The sequence below is a fragment of the Giraffa tippelskirchi genome, chromosome 10, assembly GCF_054371585.1.
Source record: "Giraffa tippelskirchi isolate mGirTip1 chromosome 10, T2T-mGirTip1v1.2.pri, whole genome shotgun sequence".
Taxonomy (NCBI): Eukaryota; Metazoa; Chordata; class Mammalia; order Artiodactyla; family Giraffidae; genus Giraffa; species Giraffa tippelskirchi.
In genome coordinates this window covers 58,306,321-58,325,558 of record NC_137284.1, presented here as the reverse complement: position 1 = coordinate 58,325,558, position 19,238 = coordinate 58,306,321, and the positions used below count along the sequence as shown (strand labels likewise).

The 19,238-nt window shown below is 37.3% G+C and overlaps 1 protein-coding gene across 6 annotated transcripts in view; it reads right to left on the bottom strand.

The window, feature by feature from the left end:
• Positions 1-19,238, bottom strand: part of VPS50 (VPS50 subunit of EARP/GARPII complex) — a 131,487-nt gene that overhangs the window by 35,646 nt on the left and 76,603 nt on the right. For all 6 annotated transcript variants that reach the window (XM_081531444.1, XM_081531439.1, XM_081531441.1 and 3 more), the window contains 3 exons: positions 8,213-8,303; positions 6,007-6,183; positions 1,433-1,551 (listed from right to left, as the gene is read on the bottom strand). In XM_081531444.1, the coding sequence (XP_081387570.1) occupies positions 1,433-1,551; positions 6,007-6,183; positions 8,213-8,303 (387 nt within the window). The remainder of the gene's footprint in view (positions 1-1,432; positions 1,552-6,006; positions 6,184-8,212; positions 8,304-19,238) is intronic.

The following is a 19,238-nucleotide window of genomic DNA, read 5'->3' as shown; positions in this document are numbered from 1 at the left end:
GGGACAACATATAACAAGGTCAGAGGTGAGAAAACAGTAGAGTGTACTCAGAGAGACATAAGGAGTTGACATTGGTAGCCTGGAGAATGCATGGGCAGAAGGAAAAGTAAAGTCCAGACCACTGAAAACAACGGAACCTCATGATCATAAAGAGCATGAACCTTATCTTAATTGCAGTGGTGAGCCATTAAGCATTTTAGCCAGGAAAAAAACACAGTCAAATTTGTATATGAAAGAAAAATCTAAATTTGTATCCAAGAATGGATTAGAAAGGGTTAAGACTAGAGATGGGAAGCCAAGGAAAGGGAACTGACTCAATGATTTGCAGAGACTTTTCCTTGAACTAGGATGGTGGCAGTGAATTACAAGAAATTTTGATAAATTCAAGACACACTGAGAAGTTGGAATTGACAATAACTGTCAACTGGTTGGCTGGCTGCAATTAGTGGTTTACATCATGTATATTTCTTAGGGGTAAAAGTTTAAGGGGCTGTAAAATCTACCAAGAATGTGAGTACATACACATGTAAATGGCAGCTATTTGTTCAACTTAAGAGTTTTCTTTTCAGCAAAAACATACCCACAACATCTGATGAAGAAGTCCAACAAAATAGTTCTACTCAGTTCATAATGGATCACAGATGTAGATACCATACTATCATACATTTGTGCAAACCAATGGAAATAAATTTTCCCAATTATATGAGTTGCTCATTTTTGAGGTGAGAGATTATATCAATCAAGGTGTCAAATCAACCAAGTATTAACTAGGTACTTGGAGGGTAAAGGGTAGGAAAGAGGGTATGTAAATCTGTCATTAAAAATAAAGTATATTTGTGGTCATTCAGTGTCTGATTGTCATGACATTACTCACAAATCAGAATCAGGCCCAATTTAAAGAAGGTGACAAAAATTCTTATATGGTTATCATAGTTTATGAAGAAGACAGTTAATCATAAAACAAAAACTCAAGTACAAAAAAAGGAACATTAATAAAAAGCTCAAATAGCAAATATCAATGACACTGGGAAGATTTTTCTGTATTTACTAGACTGAGGCAGGAACTCCACATACAAAACAAATGACTATTTTCCTCCTTGAGGAAAAGAAAATCAATGTGAAACAAACTGATCTACGTGAGGCATAAACTGCCTTTGAAGGCAGTACTGATTCCATAAATTGCAAGCTTGTTTATCTGCAAAAGCTACTGATCTCTAAATTAAGAGCTCTTAGGTTATGCCCATTATACAAAAAAAATACTACATTTTCAGCGTCTCAGTAATCATTTTTAAAATATATTAACTTGTCATGTGATATTATGACCAAAGGAGAATTTAATTTTTGAGGTTTTTTTCTTAACCTTGCAAGTAAATCCTATATGTTAAGCATGCAACATAAAATGTGAAATACCATACAACCTAAGAATAATTACCTTTTCACAGGAGCATCGCCTGTCTGCTCATCAACAAAATCTCGTTTTAGTTCCTCAGGAACATCACTGTCACTGTCATATTCCTGATAGGCACTTTTTTCTTGTTCATCAGATTCATACTGAAAAAAACAACCCAACAAAACAGTATATTCAACAGTGTGAATGTAGAACCAACCTTTCTTGGGAGTCTTTCAATACAATAAAATAATACCCAATCTTACAAGAAGCTTTAATTTTGCCATCAAAGCCTTGTTAACCTTCCCTTTTCTATATCATCATGCTGCCTTAACCAGCTCAAAAGAAAAATACAAACATTGTACTTTCAAAAGCTTATAAATGCCCAAAAGAAAAAAAAGTTTCCATAAACAAACAAACAAAAAACAAACACACACCTTAGAAGAGGAAAAGAGTGTATGTTTGATTAAAAAAAACTCTTGCTTCAAGTAGTTTCATCATACTTATTTCCATTTTGCTAATTTATTACAAAAAGCTTAAGGATAAAATTCTGACAGTCTAGAAGTATTAATTCAGCTTAATAAACACATACAACACACATGCTAATATTTTATCTAATTCATTATTTAATTCCAAGGGCAGCTTAGAAACTTAGGCTAAGCGTCTAGGGACTACTGAGAGCAATGACAAAAATGGTAGATTTGCTTTTGAGAGGCAGAATGCCTTTTCATCATCTTTTCGGCATCGTGGCCCGGTGCCAGTGTGGGACAGGAAGTGGAGTCCACGCACAACAAAGGAAGCACGGCAGGATCACCACATCACTGCCAATGAGCATTATCAATTAATATGACTGAACAATGGCTAACATTTATTGAGTTTTAACCAAGTACTGGGCTAAGTGCTTTCATAAACTGTCCCACTGACTCTTCCAAACAATTCTATGAAGGAGTTTTATCCCCGTATGCCAGTTGAGGAGACTAGTGTGATGACAACATGGGAAGAAATTAGTCCTCTCATTCAACGACTACTTTTTGAGTCTCAAGCATTATGACAGGCTTCCCAGATGGCTCAGTGGTAAACAGTCTGCCTGCCAAGCCGGAGATGAGGGTTTGATCCCCGGGTCAGGAAGATCTCCTGGAGAAGGAAATGGCAACCCACTCCGGTATTCTTGCCTGGAGAGTCCCATGGAGCCTGGCAGGCTCCAGTCCATGGGGTCCCAAAAGAATAAGACACGACCTAGTGACTAAACAACCACAACAAAGCATTATGAAAGGTTGTTTCTAAGATGTGGACTCTGACTCTCAAGGACCTGTGCTGTATCTGGGAAGATTAGCTCACACATTAATAGATACACACGAACATTAGAGACATTCTCCCCTACTTGTACACAATGTCATTCTGCTGACACTCAGAAAGGTGTTCTCTACAAACTAAGGTCAGTTGCCCGGCACCACAGATCATTTTCAACGATTCTGTGTTTGCAAGTTTCCCTACTTGATAAAATCTGTAACCCCAACATCAACACTTCACAACACTTCCATGGGCATGCATGGACACATGCTCTGCATGGAGTGGCAAATCTTTCTGAGTTACCTTACCTGCATACTCCCAACTGAGCTCAAACAAGGCAACCAACCCTCTACCTTCTTATTCCAGCCCTCCCGCTGTAAGCAAACGCCCTTTTCACAGGTGATTTAGTGCCACCTTCTTAAAATCTCTGTGCATTTTGCCGGTGATTTCAGAATGTCCCCCAAGCGTAGGATTAGTGTCATCTAGTGTTTCCAAGTGCAAGAAGACTTTATTTTTTTTAATTTATTTATTTTAATTGGAGACTAATTACTTTACAATACTGTAGTGGTTTTTGCCATACATTGACATGAATTACCCATGGGCAAGAAGACTGTAAAGTGCCGTATGGAAAAAATAGGTGTGTTAGATAAGCTTCACTCAGGCATGGGTTATAGTGCTGTCAGTTGTAAGCTCAGTGTTAATAAGTCAACACTGTATATTAAAACACATGTAAGACAAAGGTTGTATACTGGCCAGTTGGTGAAAATGTTGTGACCAGAGGCTTGCAGATACTTAATCCCATATGTTGCCTAAAAGTAACAGTTTCCTATTTGCAGATTTAGTGTTCGTCGTTACCTTATATAGAATACAACTGCCACAAAGAAGCAATCAAAGGCAATGGGAGATTAAAATGAACAAATCACTAGTACAGTTCAGTTCAGTTCAGTCGCTCAGTCGTGTCCGACTCTCTGCGACCCCATGAATTGCAGCATGCCAGGCCTCTCTGTCCATCACCAACTCCCGGAGTCTACCCAAACCTATGTTCATCGAGTCGGTGATGCCATCCAACCATCTCATCCTCTGTCGTCCCCTTCTCCTCCCGCCCCCAATCCTACCCAGCATTAGGGTCTTTTCCAATGAGTCAACCCTTCGCATGAGGTGCCCAAAGTATTGGAGCTTCAGCTTCAACATCAGACCTTCCAATGAACATCCAGGATTGATCTCTTTTAGGATGGATTGATTGGATCTCCTTGCAGTCCAAGGGACTCTCAAGACTCTTCTCCAACACCACAGCTCAAAAGCATCAATTCTGCGGCGCTCAGCTTTCTTCACTGTCCAACTCTCACATCCATACATGACCACTGGAAAAACCATAGCCTTGACTAGACGGACTTTTGTTGGCAAAGTAATGTCTCTGCTTTTAAATATGCTATCTAGGTTGGTCATAATCTTCCTTCCAAGGAGTAAGCAAGCGTCTTTTAATTTCATGGCTGCAGTCACCATCAGCAGTGGTTTTGGAGCCCAAAAAAGTAAAGTCTGACACTGTTTCCACTGTTTCCCCATCTATTTCCCATGGAGTGATGGGACCAGATGCCATGATCTTGGTTTTCTGAACGCTGAGCTTTAAGCCAACTTTTTCACTCTCCTCCTTCACCTTCATCAAGAGGCTCTTTAGTTCTTCTTCACTCTCCGCCATAAGGGTGGTGTCATCCGCATATCTGAGGTTATTGATATTTCTCCCGGCAATCTTGATTCCAGCTTGTGTTACTTCCAGCCCAGCGTGCCCTCACTAGTACAGAGGGATACATTATTTCAAAAATATTGGAATGCTTAATTCCTTTCCGTTTAGTCTACATTAACAGAGAAAAGATGTCACAAAGAATCACTAAATTATCATTTTAAGTAAGGTTTACTACGAAATAATTTCTACTTCACAACGAAACATGATATTGGTATATTTTCATGACAATATTTTTTAAAGGATAGTTTTACTTAATAACAAAACCTCAAAACATGGAGACAAATTCAACAGCTTTTTGTCAAATCTGCACAGTTTTCACTGCATCTTCATCAAATCCAAAATAAAAATCGTACCCAGACCCTCTGGAAATTCTGAAGAGCAGAAGGACACGTCCAAATTAAAAACTGTGAAAACACCCTGTAGGTAATGGTGAAGCAAGCATTCCCGCACTGTAAATATGGGAAAACTGAGGGTCACAACGTCACAATAAATTGCCAAGAGCCACACAATTCATCAATAAAAGTCATAATCATTCAGCTGCCTGCAAATCTTGCCATCAGCTCACACTAATTCTGCTTTATGCTGTTTTTTGAACTGCTCAGAGTGTTGTTAAAACACTACTCCTATATAACACAAGGAGCCCAGCAGGGCACTGTGATGACCTAGAAGGGTGGGATGAAGATTCAGGAAGGGGGGTGATATATGTATATATATATATAGTCATGACTGATTCGCATTGATGTATGGCAGAAACCAACACAACATTATAAAGCAATTATATACCAACACAACATTATAAAGCAATTATATACCAATTAAAAATAAATAAATTTACAAAACAAAAACATCATACTCCTAAATGCTCAAAATATTCCTAGCCAGTAACCAAACAAGACATTACCCTCTCTCAGTAAAGGGGATATGGAACAAAATGACTCACTTGGCTGCCCAAGAGTAGAGTTGAGAGAAAAGTGCAGATGATCTATTCTCGCATACATCCATCTATCCAACAAATCATGTGACTGTGCAGTGAAGAAACTATACTCCTATTCCATCAATAATCTGATAAGAATATAAAGCAATCTAATAACAACTTAAAGTAAACATAAAGACAAAGCTCATCATTCAAAAGGATAATGTCAACAAAATGTACTGGAAAGCCATTCATTTCCAGTACAAACAGTAACACGGGTGCCTAACTATAAAGGTAGGAAAGTGGGTGGTAAATATATGAATGTATGTGTGTGTGCTTAGTCTTGTCTGACTCTTCGCTATCCCATGGACTGTAGCCCTCGAGGCTCCTCTGCCCATGGATTTCCCAGGCAAGAATACTGGAGTGGGTTGCCATTTCCTCCTCTAGGGAATCTTCCCAATCCAGGGACCAAACTTGTGTCTCCTATGTTTCTTGCACTGACAGGTGGATTCTTTATCACTGCATCACCTGGGAAGCCCCACAGGTAGGAAAGGAGGGTAGTAAATGTATAAATGTATGAACAAATCTAGCCAATTACCTTGCTCATTGGGTACAACATTCTCAATAAGAAAACCTCACTTACATTCCACAGTATGTTTTAAAAACACCACATACCCCATTAGAAGCCAGGACATCTTCTGTTTCTTCATCTTTGTGGTCGGCCTGAATTTCAAATGGATTCCCACCACTGCAGTACTGCTCAAACAAGGTTACTGTTTTTGAGGAGGTTGCAGATGACTGCTTACTGGGTGAAACTGATGGGGAACGAGACTGTTCCATGAATTTAAATTCCTAGACATTAAAAAAAGAAATGAGCCAGATTCCTTTTTGCAACAACAATAAAATTCAAGTACATAAACACGAGTTTGAGCAAACTCCAGGAGATAGTGAAGGACAGGGAAGCCTGGCGTGCTGCAGTTCATGGGGTCGCAAAGTATTAGGCACAACTTAGTGACTGAACAACAACATATTCCATCAGTGCAAATGTAGAGTTAGTGAAGAAAACCATCCTGATTCTTTACGTTATTCACTTTTAAATCTCATAAGTTTTCTGAAAGCACAAACGTGGACACACATGTTCAAACGTTTTCCTAAAGACAATTCAGTAACCAACATCACTTAAAACAGAGCTATCTGCATCAAGCTACTTTTGACTTACTTTATGGAACAACACATAGTTTTTTTTTTAATAACTTCAATTCGAATGATAATTCTAAAAATTTTTACACGATAGCAAAAGTTCCAGTAGGGTAGTTTTAATCAACAGAGTCATTTATAAAAGCTAATTGTTGTCAGGTCAAATAGCTTACACCATTTAAGATACTCTATGTGAATACAATGGACATGAGTTTGGGTAAGTGGACATGAGTTTGGGTAAACTCCAGGAGTTGGTGATGGACAGGGAGGCCTGGTGTGTTGCAGTTCATGGGGTTGCAAAGAGTGGGACATAACTGAGTGACTGAACTGATGTGAATACAATGAAAACCAAGCATGCAACATGTATCTTTCTCTGTTATGGTGGTGGTGGTGGTTGTTTAGTCGCTAAGTCATGTCCGACTCTTGTAACCCATGAACTGTAGCCTGCCAGGCTCCTCTGTCTATGGGATTCTCCAGGCAAGAATACTGGAGTGGGTTGCCATTTCCTTCGCCAGGGGATCTTCCTAACCCAGGAATCGAACCCAGGTTTCCTGCACTGATGGCAGACTCTTTACTGACCGAGCTATGAGGGAAGCCCTGTTTTATAATTACATCAAATTTATGTGTGCCTGTACCACACACACAATTGATGGCTAAATACAAATTCAAATAAAATTATTTACATAGAGATTCTAAAATCAATGCTGGAATTTGAAGTAATATAAAGAACCATCTTTATTTAATAACTCTAAAATAATGTTAAAATTAATATTAATTTTGCTATCTTTAAAGCATTTATTAATCAACATGTTTCACTGCATTTAATATTGCCACTTTAGGAAAGCAATATGATAAACCTGGATAAGAAGTAAGCTATTACACAATATGAGTGTAAACATTATTCCATTAAAAAAACCCTTTTAATCATGTATTCTTTACATTTATCCAGAATAAGAAAATTCCTTCTAGAAAGATATTTCTTCCAAAGGCAAAAACTAACCACAGCAGACCTTCTAAAAAGGAATCTAAATTTATATACTGTATTCTGACACTGGATATTTGTAGGATACTGTCTAACACACCAGAAATATTTACCTACACTATGTTTCAACCAAGAGAAAAAACAAATCAATTAAAGATATTTTCGCAGATTACATTACAGGATTCAAGGAATCAATTAACTAATAAAAATTAGTGGTATTTTTTAGTAAATGCATTTTTTATCCCTGAGGCATTTTCTCACTACAGACAAATTTATGAGTTGCAGCAGAAATCAAGAACCTACTGGATCCTTTAAGAAATGACAAATATTCTTCAAATATAAGCATTTTCACTAGAGACCATCAAAATATAACTGATTATTTTTCTGCAAGGTTTAAATAAAGCAGGGACCCTCTTCTGAAATCTAAAGAAAACAAATCATTTTAATTGTGACTCTTTGCAGGCAAAAGAGTTTTTCTAAAGTGTATAAACTGAAATTTATAAAAAGTGACAGACTGTGACATCCATAAAAGTGTCACCCTTGTAAAAAAAAAAAAAGGGCTTATTATTAATCACTTTTAAAGAAGAAAGGAAAGGCACTCTTCCTTAATTTAAACATTTTATAAATAATTATCTTTCATGTATCTGGTTTGCTTTTAAAGATGACTAAATAAAAAACTGATTTATCTGTTCTTAAACTTACATGAAGTTGCAAGATGCTGAAATTTGACTTCACAGGACAAAGTTCCCAGGTTTCATTCTCTAGAAACATTCTCAGCTCATCAAGCCTTGTTCTTAAAAACAAATAACAAATAATCCAAAAAGTAAGGAGAAAAGCACACTGCATGCAAGAATTAATATAACAAAAACTATTACAGTTATCATTGTGATCATAATCAATTTTGAAAATCCATTCAGACCAATGTAGTAATGTAGTAAACACAAACATTTGCTTTTATGTACTTATCTGTAAGAGGAAAAAACCTCAAGTATATATCAAACTCAGAATATGTTTACTATATTGCAAAAATAATAAATGCATGGAAAATGACAATTTTATTAAGGGACTAAACTAAGTGACTCACCAATTTATGTACATAAGATATCCTTTAGCTAATGACATATCATTGCCAAAAGAAAAAAGAAGAAATAATTTACAGGGTTTATTAAACCATAAATACTGACAAATGTTTTATGTTAAAAAGCATAGATCTTAATCATTATTCTTACTAAACCACAATATCAAGGTGATTATCACTCTCTAAATATATTTTAGCTCAGTGCCTCTCTATCTCTACACAACATTTACGAGATACATTAGCAAGCATGGCACTTAAATTAACAAGTAGTCACATATTATACTGATCTCTTCTTTCTTTAATGCTATTGCTCTTACTGTTTTCTGAGTGTGTGCATGTGTGTGTATGTATGTTCAGTAGTGTCCAACTCTTTGGGACTCATGGACTATAGCCCGCTAGGCTCTTCTGCCCATGGAACTTTCCAGGCAGGAATACTGGAGTGTGTTGCCATTTCCTTCTCCAGGGGATTTTCCTGACCCAAGGATCGAACTCCCATTTCTTGTACCTCCTGCACTGGCAGGCAAATCCTTTACCACAAGCACCGCCTGGGAAGCCCTGTCTCTTCGGTAATCAGTATATTATACAAGCCATTCCAGAGAAACAAATACTTCCTTCTTGTTAACCCAGGAATAAAAGGGCCAGTGCCTGTCCTCTTCCTACAACAAGCCTCACTGCTGTTACTAAAACCATGCTAAAAACAAAATCTAGATTTTTTTTTAAAAAACCCCACAGGTTCTAAATTAAAGATGGAATAAATGGTAAAATCTGTGAAAAGCAGAAACTGCTCCAAACATTAGTGTTTTTAACAGACAAGGGCTTTAAAATAACTACTATAAACAAGTTAAACAAAATACAGAAAAAAGATGCACAAAATGCATTGAAAGAAAAATTTTTAAAGAACTGGAATAATAAAAACAAAAAAGAATCAAACACTCTATAACTGAAAAAATACAATACTTCAAATTAAAACTGGGTAAGTAAAACACCAGATGACAGAATTAATGAACTTGAAGACAATTCGATAGGAAATAGCAAACCTGAAGCATAAATGGAAAAAAAAAATGGGAAGAAACTGAAAAGATCATAAGAGATAGGTGAGACTGTCAAAACATCTAGTATGTATATAACTGGATGAAGAGGATAGAAGAGCAAAAGAAACATCTGAAGTGGTAGGTCATGGCTGAGAATTTGGCAAAAGTGGCTGTGCCCACACCTATCACCATTTACAAAAATTAACTAAAATGAATCACAGATCAAATGTAAGAACTACGAAGTTTACAACTCTTACAATTCTACAAAGAAATGATAAATAAATCATTTTTAAAATGGGCAAAAGCTTTGAACAGATCTTTTTTGTAAAGAAGATATACAAATGACGAGTAAACATGTCAAATGTCATTCAGCAGGCAAATATAAATCCAAACTATAAGGAGGTACCGCTTCACAACCACCAGGATAGCTAAACCAAAGAGACAACAAGAGCTAGCAAGGGTTTGGAGAAGTTAGAACCCTTATATAGTGCTGGTGGAAATGCAAAATGGTACAACCACTTTGGAAAAGTTTGGTAGTTCTTCAAAATGTTAAACATAGAGTTGCCATATGACCCAGAAACTTCACTCTGTACTGGTTTTCTGTGGCTACTACAATAAATTAACAAAAACTGGGTGACTTAAGGCTTCCCAGGTAGTGCTAGTGGTAAAGAACCCATCTGCCAATGCAGGAGACTTGGGTTCAACCCCAAAACAGAGGAGCCTGATGGGCTACAGTCCATAGAGTCACAAAGAGTCTGACACGACTAAAGTGACTTAGCATGCACACACAGGTGACTTAAGATAACAGAAATGTATAATCTCACAGTTCTGGAGGCCAGAAGTCTGAAATCAAAAGGTTGAAATCAAGATGTCAGCAGGAATACAGTCTCTCCAGAAGCTCTAGAGGAGAATCTGTTCCTTGCCTCTTCCAGTTTATGGTGACTGCTACCATTCCTTAGCTAGTGGCCACAGCACTCCATCCTCTACCTGTCTTCACATACCTTTCTCCTATATGGGTTTCTGTATCTATATCAAGTTCCCTTCTATCTCCCTTTAACTGTGATGGCATTAAGGCCCATCCAGATAATCCAAGATAATCTCATCACAAAATCATTAATTAAGTCATATCTACAAAATACTTTTTCCAAGTAAGTTAACATTTACAGTTGCCAAATATGAGGACATGATTTTGGGGGGGGCAGTAGGGGGACGGAGGGAAATGGGGAAAACCCTTGTCATCTTACTATACATTCCTAGGTACATAACCAAAGAACTGATGATATATGTCCATGCAAAAACTTATACATGAATGTTTACAGCAGCATTATTAGCAAGAAAGTTCCAGAAAAAACATCTATTTCTGCTTTATTGACTATGCCAAAGCCTTTGATTGTGTGGATCACAACAAAATGTGGAACATTCTTAAAGAAATGGGAATACCAGACCACCTGATCTGCCTCCTGAGAAATCTGTATGCAGTTCAGGAAGCAACAGTTAGAACTGGACATGGAACAACAGACTGGTTCCAAATAAGAAAAGGAGTACATCAACGCTGTATATTGTCACCCTTCATATTTAACTTATATGCAAAGTACATCATGAGAAACGCTGGGCTGGATGGAGTACAAGCTGGAATGAAGATAGCCGGGAGAAATATATAACCTCAGATATGCAGATGACACCACCCTTATGGCAGAAAGTGAAGAAGAACTAAAGAGTTCCTTGATGAAAGTGAAAGAGGAGAGTGAAAAAGTTGGCTTAAAGCTCAACATTCAGAAAACTAAGATCATGGCATCCGGTCCCATCGCTTCATGGGAAATAGATGGGGAAACAGTGGAAACAGTGGCTGACTTTATTTTTTAGGGCTCCAAAATCACTGCAGATGGTGACTGCAGCCATGAAATTAAAAGATGCTTGCTCCTTGGAAGGAAAGTTATAACCAACCTAGACAGCATATTAAACAAGCAGAAACACTGCTTTGCCAACAAAGGTCCGTCTAGTCAAGGCTATGGTTTTTCCAGTAGTCATGTATGGATGCGAAAGTTGGACTATGAAGAAAGCTGAGCGCCGAAGAATTGATGCTTTTGAACTGTGGTGTTGGAGAAGACTCTTGAGAGACCCTTGGACTGCAAAGAGATCCAACCAGTCCATCCTAAGGGAGATCAGTCCTGAGTGTTCATCGGAAGGACTGATGTTGAAGCTGAAACTCCAATACTTTGGCCACCTCATGCGAAGAGCTGACTCTGAAAAGACCCTGATGCTGGGAAAGACAAAAGGCAGGAGGAGAAGGGGACGACAGAGGATGAGATGGTTGGATGGCATCACCGACTCAATGGACATGAGTCTACGTATACTCCAGGAGCTGGTGATGGAGAGGGAGGCCTGGCACGCTGCAGTCCATGAAGTCGCAAAGAGTCAGACACGACTGAGCGACTGAACTTAACTGAAAAAGTGAAAACAACCCAAATGTCCATTAACTGAGGAAAGGATAATCAAATTATGGTCTATCCATACAATGGAATATTATTTACCAATGAAAAAGAAAGAAGTTCTGTTACATGCTCCAACATGGATGAACTGTTAGCAATATTCTAAGTTAAAGCCAAACACAAAAGGCCATATAATGTATGATTTCCTTCATATGAAATGTCCATATACAGGCAAACATAATGGGCAAATACACAAAGACAAAAAATAAGTGATTGTCAGATGCTACAGGAGGAGAAAAGTGCCAATTAACAGATAAAGGGTTACTTTTTGAAGTGATAAAAATATTCTGAAATTAGATAGTGGTGATGTTGTTGCTGAATTATTAATATATACTTTATAGGAGTGAATTTTTGGCATTTTTGGTATGTGAGTTATATCTCGATAAAGTTATTACTACACAACAATTATTGAGATAGGCAGGACTCTAAAATGCACTCTAAAATCCCTCAAGATTGTCTGCACGAACGCCCAGGACTAAATATAATGAAGACTACCCTGTAATTACATTACCAAATATGGAAAAAAGGGATTCTACTGATATAATTACAATTACTTGAACTGCCTTGAGTTAATCAAAACAGAAATTATCCAGGTGGAACAAACCTAACTGAACAAGCCCTTTTATTTTTGTTTTGTTTTTTTTTATTTTTTAAATTAGTTTATTTATCTATTTTTTTTCTTTACAATATTGTATTTGTTTTGCCATACATTGACATGAATCCACCATGGGTATACATGTGTTCCCCTTACAGAACTCCCCTCCCACCCTCCCTCCCCATCCCATCCCCCCTCCCCATCCCATCCCTCTGGGTCATCCTGGTGCACCAGCCCCGAGCACTCTGTATCATGCATCGAACCTGGACTGGCGATTCGTTTCACATATGATAATTTACAAGGTTCAATGCCATTTTTCCATATTATCCGGCCCTTGCCCTCTCCCATAGAGTCCATAATACTGTTCTATGTATCTGTGTCTGTTTTGTTGTCTTGCATACAGGGTTATCTTTACCGATTTACTAAATTCCATATATATGTGTTAGTATACTGTATTGGTGTTTTTCTTTCTGGCTTACTTCACTCTGTATAATAGGCTCTAGTTTCATCCACCTCATTAGAACTGATTCAAATGTATTCTTTTTAATGGTTGAGTAATATTCCATTGTGTACATGTACCACAGCTTTCTTATCCATTCGTCTGCTGATAGGCATCTAGGCTGCTTCCATGTCCTGGCTATTATAAACAGTGCTGCAATGAACATTGGGGTACACATGTCTCTTTCAGTTCTGGTTTCCTCACTGTGTGTGCCCAGCAGTGGGATTGCTAGGTCATATGGCAGTTCTATTTCCAGTTTTTTGAGGAATCTCCACACTTGAACAAGCCCTTTTAAAGTAGACCTTATTTCTTCTCCTGATAAAAGATGGGGAAGTCAGAGAGAATTGCTGGCTTTTGAAACCAAAGGGGTCAAGTGCAAGGACCAGAGACCTGAGAAGCTGAGAAGGCTTTTTAGCTGACAGGTAGCATGAAAACAGAAACCTCAGTCCTAAAACCACAAGGAACTGAACTGGGCCAGTGTCTTGAATGTGCTCAGATGCAGATTCTTCCTCAAAGTCTTCAGATGAAAGATCAGCCAACACCTTGATTTAGGCCCTATGAGAACCTAAGCTGCAAACCCAGACAAGAATTCCAGACTTTCACAGAACTGTGAGAAAACAAAAGGGTGTTGTTTTAAGCTGCTAAAATTCATGGTATTCTATTACACAATAATATAAAACTATTACAGTGATGAAAGATACCATCTCACAGACTGAAGCTTAGTTATGCTTACATATAAAAAGTATAGAAAAAATATAGAAAGTAAAATATATGACAATAATACTAAAAGGGTAAGAGAAGGTAAATGAGTTACAAAGTTGGTTCCCGCATTATTTTGGAAGCATTTAACCTAAGGTCAACTGTTAACAGAGCAAGAATGCATATTGGAATGTTGATGGTAGCCACTACCACAATATACATTTTAAGGCTGATAAAAAAAGTGATCTGAAAATTGAAAAGACACAGATCAATCCAAAAGAAAGCAGAGAGAGAAAAAAATGAATGAAAAAAGTTATCTACACTTTAAGAAATCAAACAGCAATATGATGGGCTTAAACCCAACTATGCCAATAAATACATTACATGAAAATGAAATAAAGGTCCAGTTGAAACACAAAAATTGTCAAACTTAATTTTAAAATTAAAAAAACCCTATATGCTATTTATAAGAAGCACAATTAAAAAGGTTGAAGTTAAAATTAGACTGGAAGCAAAACTAGATTGAAAGTAAAAATTCCAGACATGATTTCTTAAAATTATGAATTACAAAGGAAATCTTATCAAAATTCTTTCTTCATCTATTAAAATGATCAATATGGTATTTTTCCTATAGCTGTGAATTAGTAAATTAAATTTATTAATTTTTTAAAAGTCTAGCCAACCTTGTTTTCCTATACTCAACTCTACCTGTTCTTGAAGTATTGTCTTTTTTTAGATATACTGGATGTAACCTGCCAATCTTTTGTTCAGGACTTTTGCCCTTAAGTTCTTTTGAGATACTAACCTGTCATTTTTCTTGTTTGTAATGTTTTGGCATTAGTGCTATGATGGCCTCATAAAATAAGTTATAAAGAATTCCCTCCTTTTCTATTCTCTGCATTGGAAGGCAGATCCTTAACACCTGGACTACCAGGGAAGTTCTTTTCTGTTCTCTGAAGGAGTTTGTGTTCATATTACTTCCCCCTTAAAGGTTTAGAAGAACTGACTGATGACAGCAACAGGCCTTGAGATTTCTTTGTGGAAATGCTTTGAAGCAAAGATTTAATTTCTCTAAAGATACAGGACTATTCAGATTTTCTATATTTTATCAGTTTATTACATGAGATTTTACAAAGAATTCATTCATTTCTATCTAAATTGTCAACTGTATTAGCATAAAGTCTATATTATTTTATTTCTAATGTCTTAAGATCTATGTGCGAGCGTGTTCAGTCACTTCAGTCGTGTCTTACTCTTTCCGACCCCATCAATTATAGCCCCACCAGGCTCCTCTGTCCATGGGATTCTCCAGGCAAGAATACTGGAGTGGGTCACCATTCCCTCCTCCAGGGGATTTTCTTGACCCAGGAATCAAATGCACATCTCCAGTGATTTCTGTATTGCACGTTGTTTCTTTACCACTGAGACACCAGGGAAGCCCCTTTAAGATCTATAGATATCCCTTTAACTGATGATATAATTTCTTTCTTTTTCTTGCCCAGTTTTGCTTAGTATTGTAGATCTCTTTCTATTATACATTTACTTTCTCTTTCATTGACTTCTCAGTTCAGTTGCTCAGTCGTGTCTGACTCTTTGCAACCCCATGGACCGCAGCACGCAGGCCTCTCTGTCCATCAGCAGCTCCCGAAGCTTGCTCAAACTCATGTCCAGTGAGTCAGTGATGCCTTCCAACCGTCTCATCCTCTTTTGTCCCCTTCTCTTCCTGCCTTCAATCTTTCCCAGCATCAGGGTCTTTTCCAATGAGTCAGTTCTTCGCATGAGGTGGCCAAAGTATTGGAGTTTTGCCTTCAACATCAGTCCTTCCAATGAACACCCAGGACTGATCTTTAGGATGGACTGGTTGGATCTCCTTGCAGTCCAAGGGACTCTCAAGAGTCTTCTTCAACACCACAGTTCAAAAGCATCAATTCTTCGACGCTCAGCTTTCTTTATAGTCCAACTCTCACATCCATACATGACTACTGGAAAAACCATAGCCTTGACTAGCTTTTTAATATGCTGTCTAGGTTGGTCATAACTTTCATTTTCTAAACTTTTTGAAATGTAAGTTTAGGGCACTGATTTTCAAACTTTCTTCTTTACCAGAAAATGCATTTAAAGCTAAAAATCCCCCCCTCTGCTTTAGTTATACCTCACAATTTTATATTATATGTTTATTAACATTCCTTTTTAAATATTTTCTAATTCCCAATATGATTCCTTCTTTAACATGGAAAATAGGTTGCTTAATATCCAAAAACTGGCAGATTTTCTAGTTCTCTCTTATTTATTTCTAGTTTAATTCCACTGTGGTCAGAATATGCTCTGGCTTCAATCTTTTGACTTTTTCTTTTACAAAGACTTGCTTTATGCCCCAGCAATTGATTGACTTTGATTAACTGTCCTTCTCCTCTGAAAAAAAAATATGAATTCTTCAGCTATCAAGTATTACAATGTATACACACATATATGTATAAACATATATACATCAATATATCTACATAAATTAGGTAAATTTTATTAATATTTGGTCAAACATATATCCTGATTTTTTTGTCTGTTTATATTACCAATTACTAAAAGTGGCACACAAAAATTCTCAACTATGATTATAAATTGTCTATTTCATCTCCTAATCTGAATATGTTTGCTTTATATATTTTGATTTTATTTTAGTAAGAGCTTACAAATTTAGGACTGTTACAGCTTCTAACGAAAATCTATTCATCATTATGAAGTATCCTCTTTACTTCTAGTAATACCTTTTGACTTGAAGTTGACTATCTCTTAGGAATTTCTTTCCTCTGATATAGAGTGTCTACAAAAACCTACCACAAATACCATACTTACTGGTAAAGTACTGAATGAAGGAATGTCCCTTGTTGGCACTTCTGTTCAAAATTGTACCAGAAGTCTTAACCAATACAAATGTTAGAAAGTAACATATAAAACCATCACTATTCACACATGACATATTGTATACATGGGCGATTCAAAAGAATTTCCAATTAAATTTAATAAAATGTTAATTTAACCCCCAGATCATAGGAATCCTAGGTCAATACACTAAATCAAGTCACATGTCTACATGTGTGAGAAACAACAAAGCAAGACAATTCAGAATAATATTTATAAAACCACAATATTTACATAATGTTCAGCCATGACTAGTCAATGGTGACAGAAGTTAAGAATAGCAGTTAACTCTGAAGAGGCTACTGACTGAGAAAAGTACAAGAGATTCTTCGGGGATACTGGAAAAGTTACATATATTAATCTGGGCAGTTTATATAGCGTGTGTACCTGCGTGCTAAGTCACGTCAGTCGTGTTCGACTCTTCACGACCCCATGGACTGTAGCCCGCCAGGCTCCTCTGTCCATAGGGATTTTCCAGGCAAGAATACTGGAGTGGGTTGCCATGCCCACCTCCAGGACATCTTCCCAACCCAGGGATTGAATCCGCAACTCTTGGGTCTCCTGCACTGTAAGGCAGGTTCTTTACCACTAGCGTCAGCTGGGAAGCCCCTTATGCAGTGTACATATATTAAACATTCATGGAGCGGTACAATAAGATATGTATACATTTATGTGAGTTAAGTTTTAATAAAATTTTTTCAAAGGAAAAAACTAATAATCTATCACTATCCTCCCAAACTGTCTGCAATAAAAGGCAGGCCCATTTTAAAGATAAAGCCACAGGTGGCTCAAGCAAGCATGAATCCACTTGTGAAGGGTCACAAGGTCACAACTAGTAGAAAGCAAAGACAGGGGCCCTGATTTCCAAGTCATGTTCTTTTCACTGCAACATACTCAGAAACAATAGCAAAAAGGAAAAATTTCATTTTTTACTGGAAATCATAAGTTGGTTCCTATTTTCCAAATTGATTCAATAAAGCCAAGGAAAACTTCCTCCGCATCTCTTTCCCCAAGAACATTTTATACAAATTGAAAGATTTGCATTTTATATCCTTTCTTCTAATTTACTGTACTAACACACAAAAGAGAGCAGTTATGATGAAAAAGCAGTACGTATGTAAAGTACAAACTGTAATCTGATGCTGAGTAACAGAATGGACTGTAATCATAAAGCTCAGTGAAAAGCAATCTCAATCATTCCTCTAAGCACTGTGGGTGCCACTGTGTCTCCAAGAAACCAGACACAAGCAGGAGACAAAGAACTTTTTTGGCAAACTAAAGAACAGGTGCAACTAAAATAAAATTAAAGAGATTTTAAAGTGCAAACATAGTGAAGAAGATAATAACCAATCTATAAACTGTCTCAAATATGTTGACCTACAAGTTAAAGGGAAAATATCAATGAATTAAAAGTGTGTGAAACACAGATCTTTTACTTAACCTAATAAAAGACTTAAAGCAATAGAAGTTAGGTTCCAGAAGCGAATGATAAAAGCAGCGAGTTTAAAGAAGGTAGAGTATCCAACATAAGCCTTATACACTTTGAAGAGAAGGAAACTGATGCTCAGAAAATTAAAAAGATGGGTTAAAATCACATATGCAGTAAAGCTAGTTGAGGAACACAGTAAAGGTAGGAACCCAAGGCCACTGATAACACCACACGGCCCCACACTTTTTACCAGCAGGAGGAAAAGTGGAATTTGATAATTGTTCACTACTATGGTATATTTATGTGTATGTACATACATACATGCATATATACAATGTGTATGTACATATATATAGAAGAGAAACTAGTCTGACATAAGAGGTATATATTATGAAGACACTGTTCCTTTTGCTCTCATTTTAAGTTCAAATTTTAAGCCCTCTTGTATAGTTTAGACATGGAAAATAGTCATATTTTACATAGTTGAATTTTTAGTAGAACATGTCACACACTAAAAATAAACAAATTTATTGGTACCATTTTCACCAAATACCCCCCAAAATTGGTTTCTGAAAACATTTCTCCCTGTTTTCCCAAGGAATACAGCAAAGAGGGCTGCAAACAGTATCTTCTATTCCACACACAGCTCTTCTACGACATGACCTAACCACTCCCCTGTCAACAGAAAAAGTCTGCTTTCTCTCCTCTTCAATCTGAACCAGCGTTATGAGAAGTCTACATTCAATGGAATGTGGTAGAAGGACTGCATGAGTCCCAAGCGTGTAGCTGAAAAGGCCAAGCACCCTCCGCGTGGTTCTCTTGGAATGCTAGTTCTGTGGGAAGCCAGCTGCCATGGAAGAAGTCCAACCACCCTGAGAGCACCACACTAGGGAGGCCACATGTGGGCACGCTGACTAACCAGTCCAGCTGAACACCCTCTAGCCACCTCCACCAAGATGCAAGCGAAGCCATCTTGAACCCGCTACACAAAG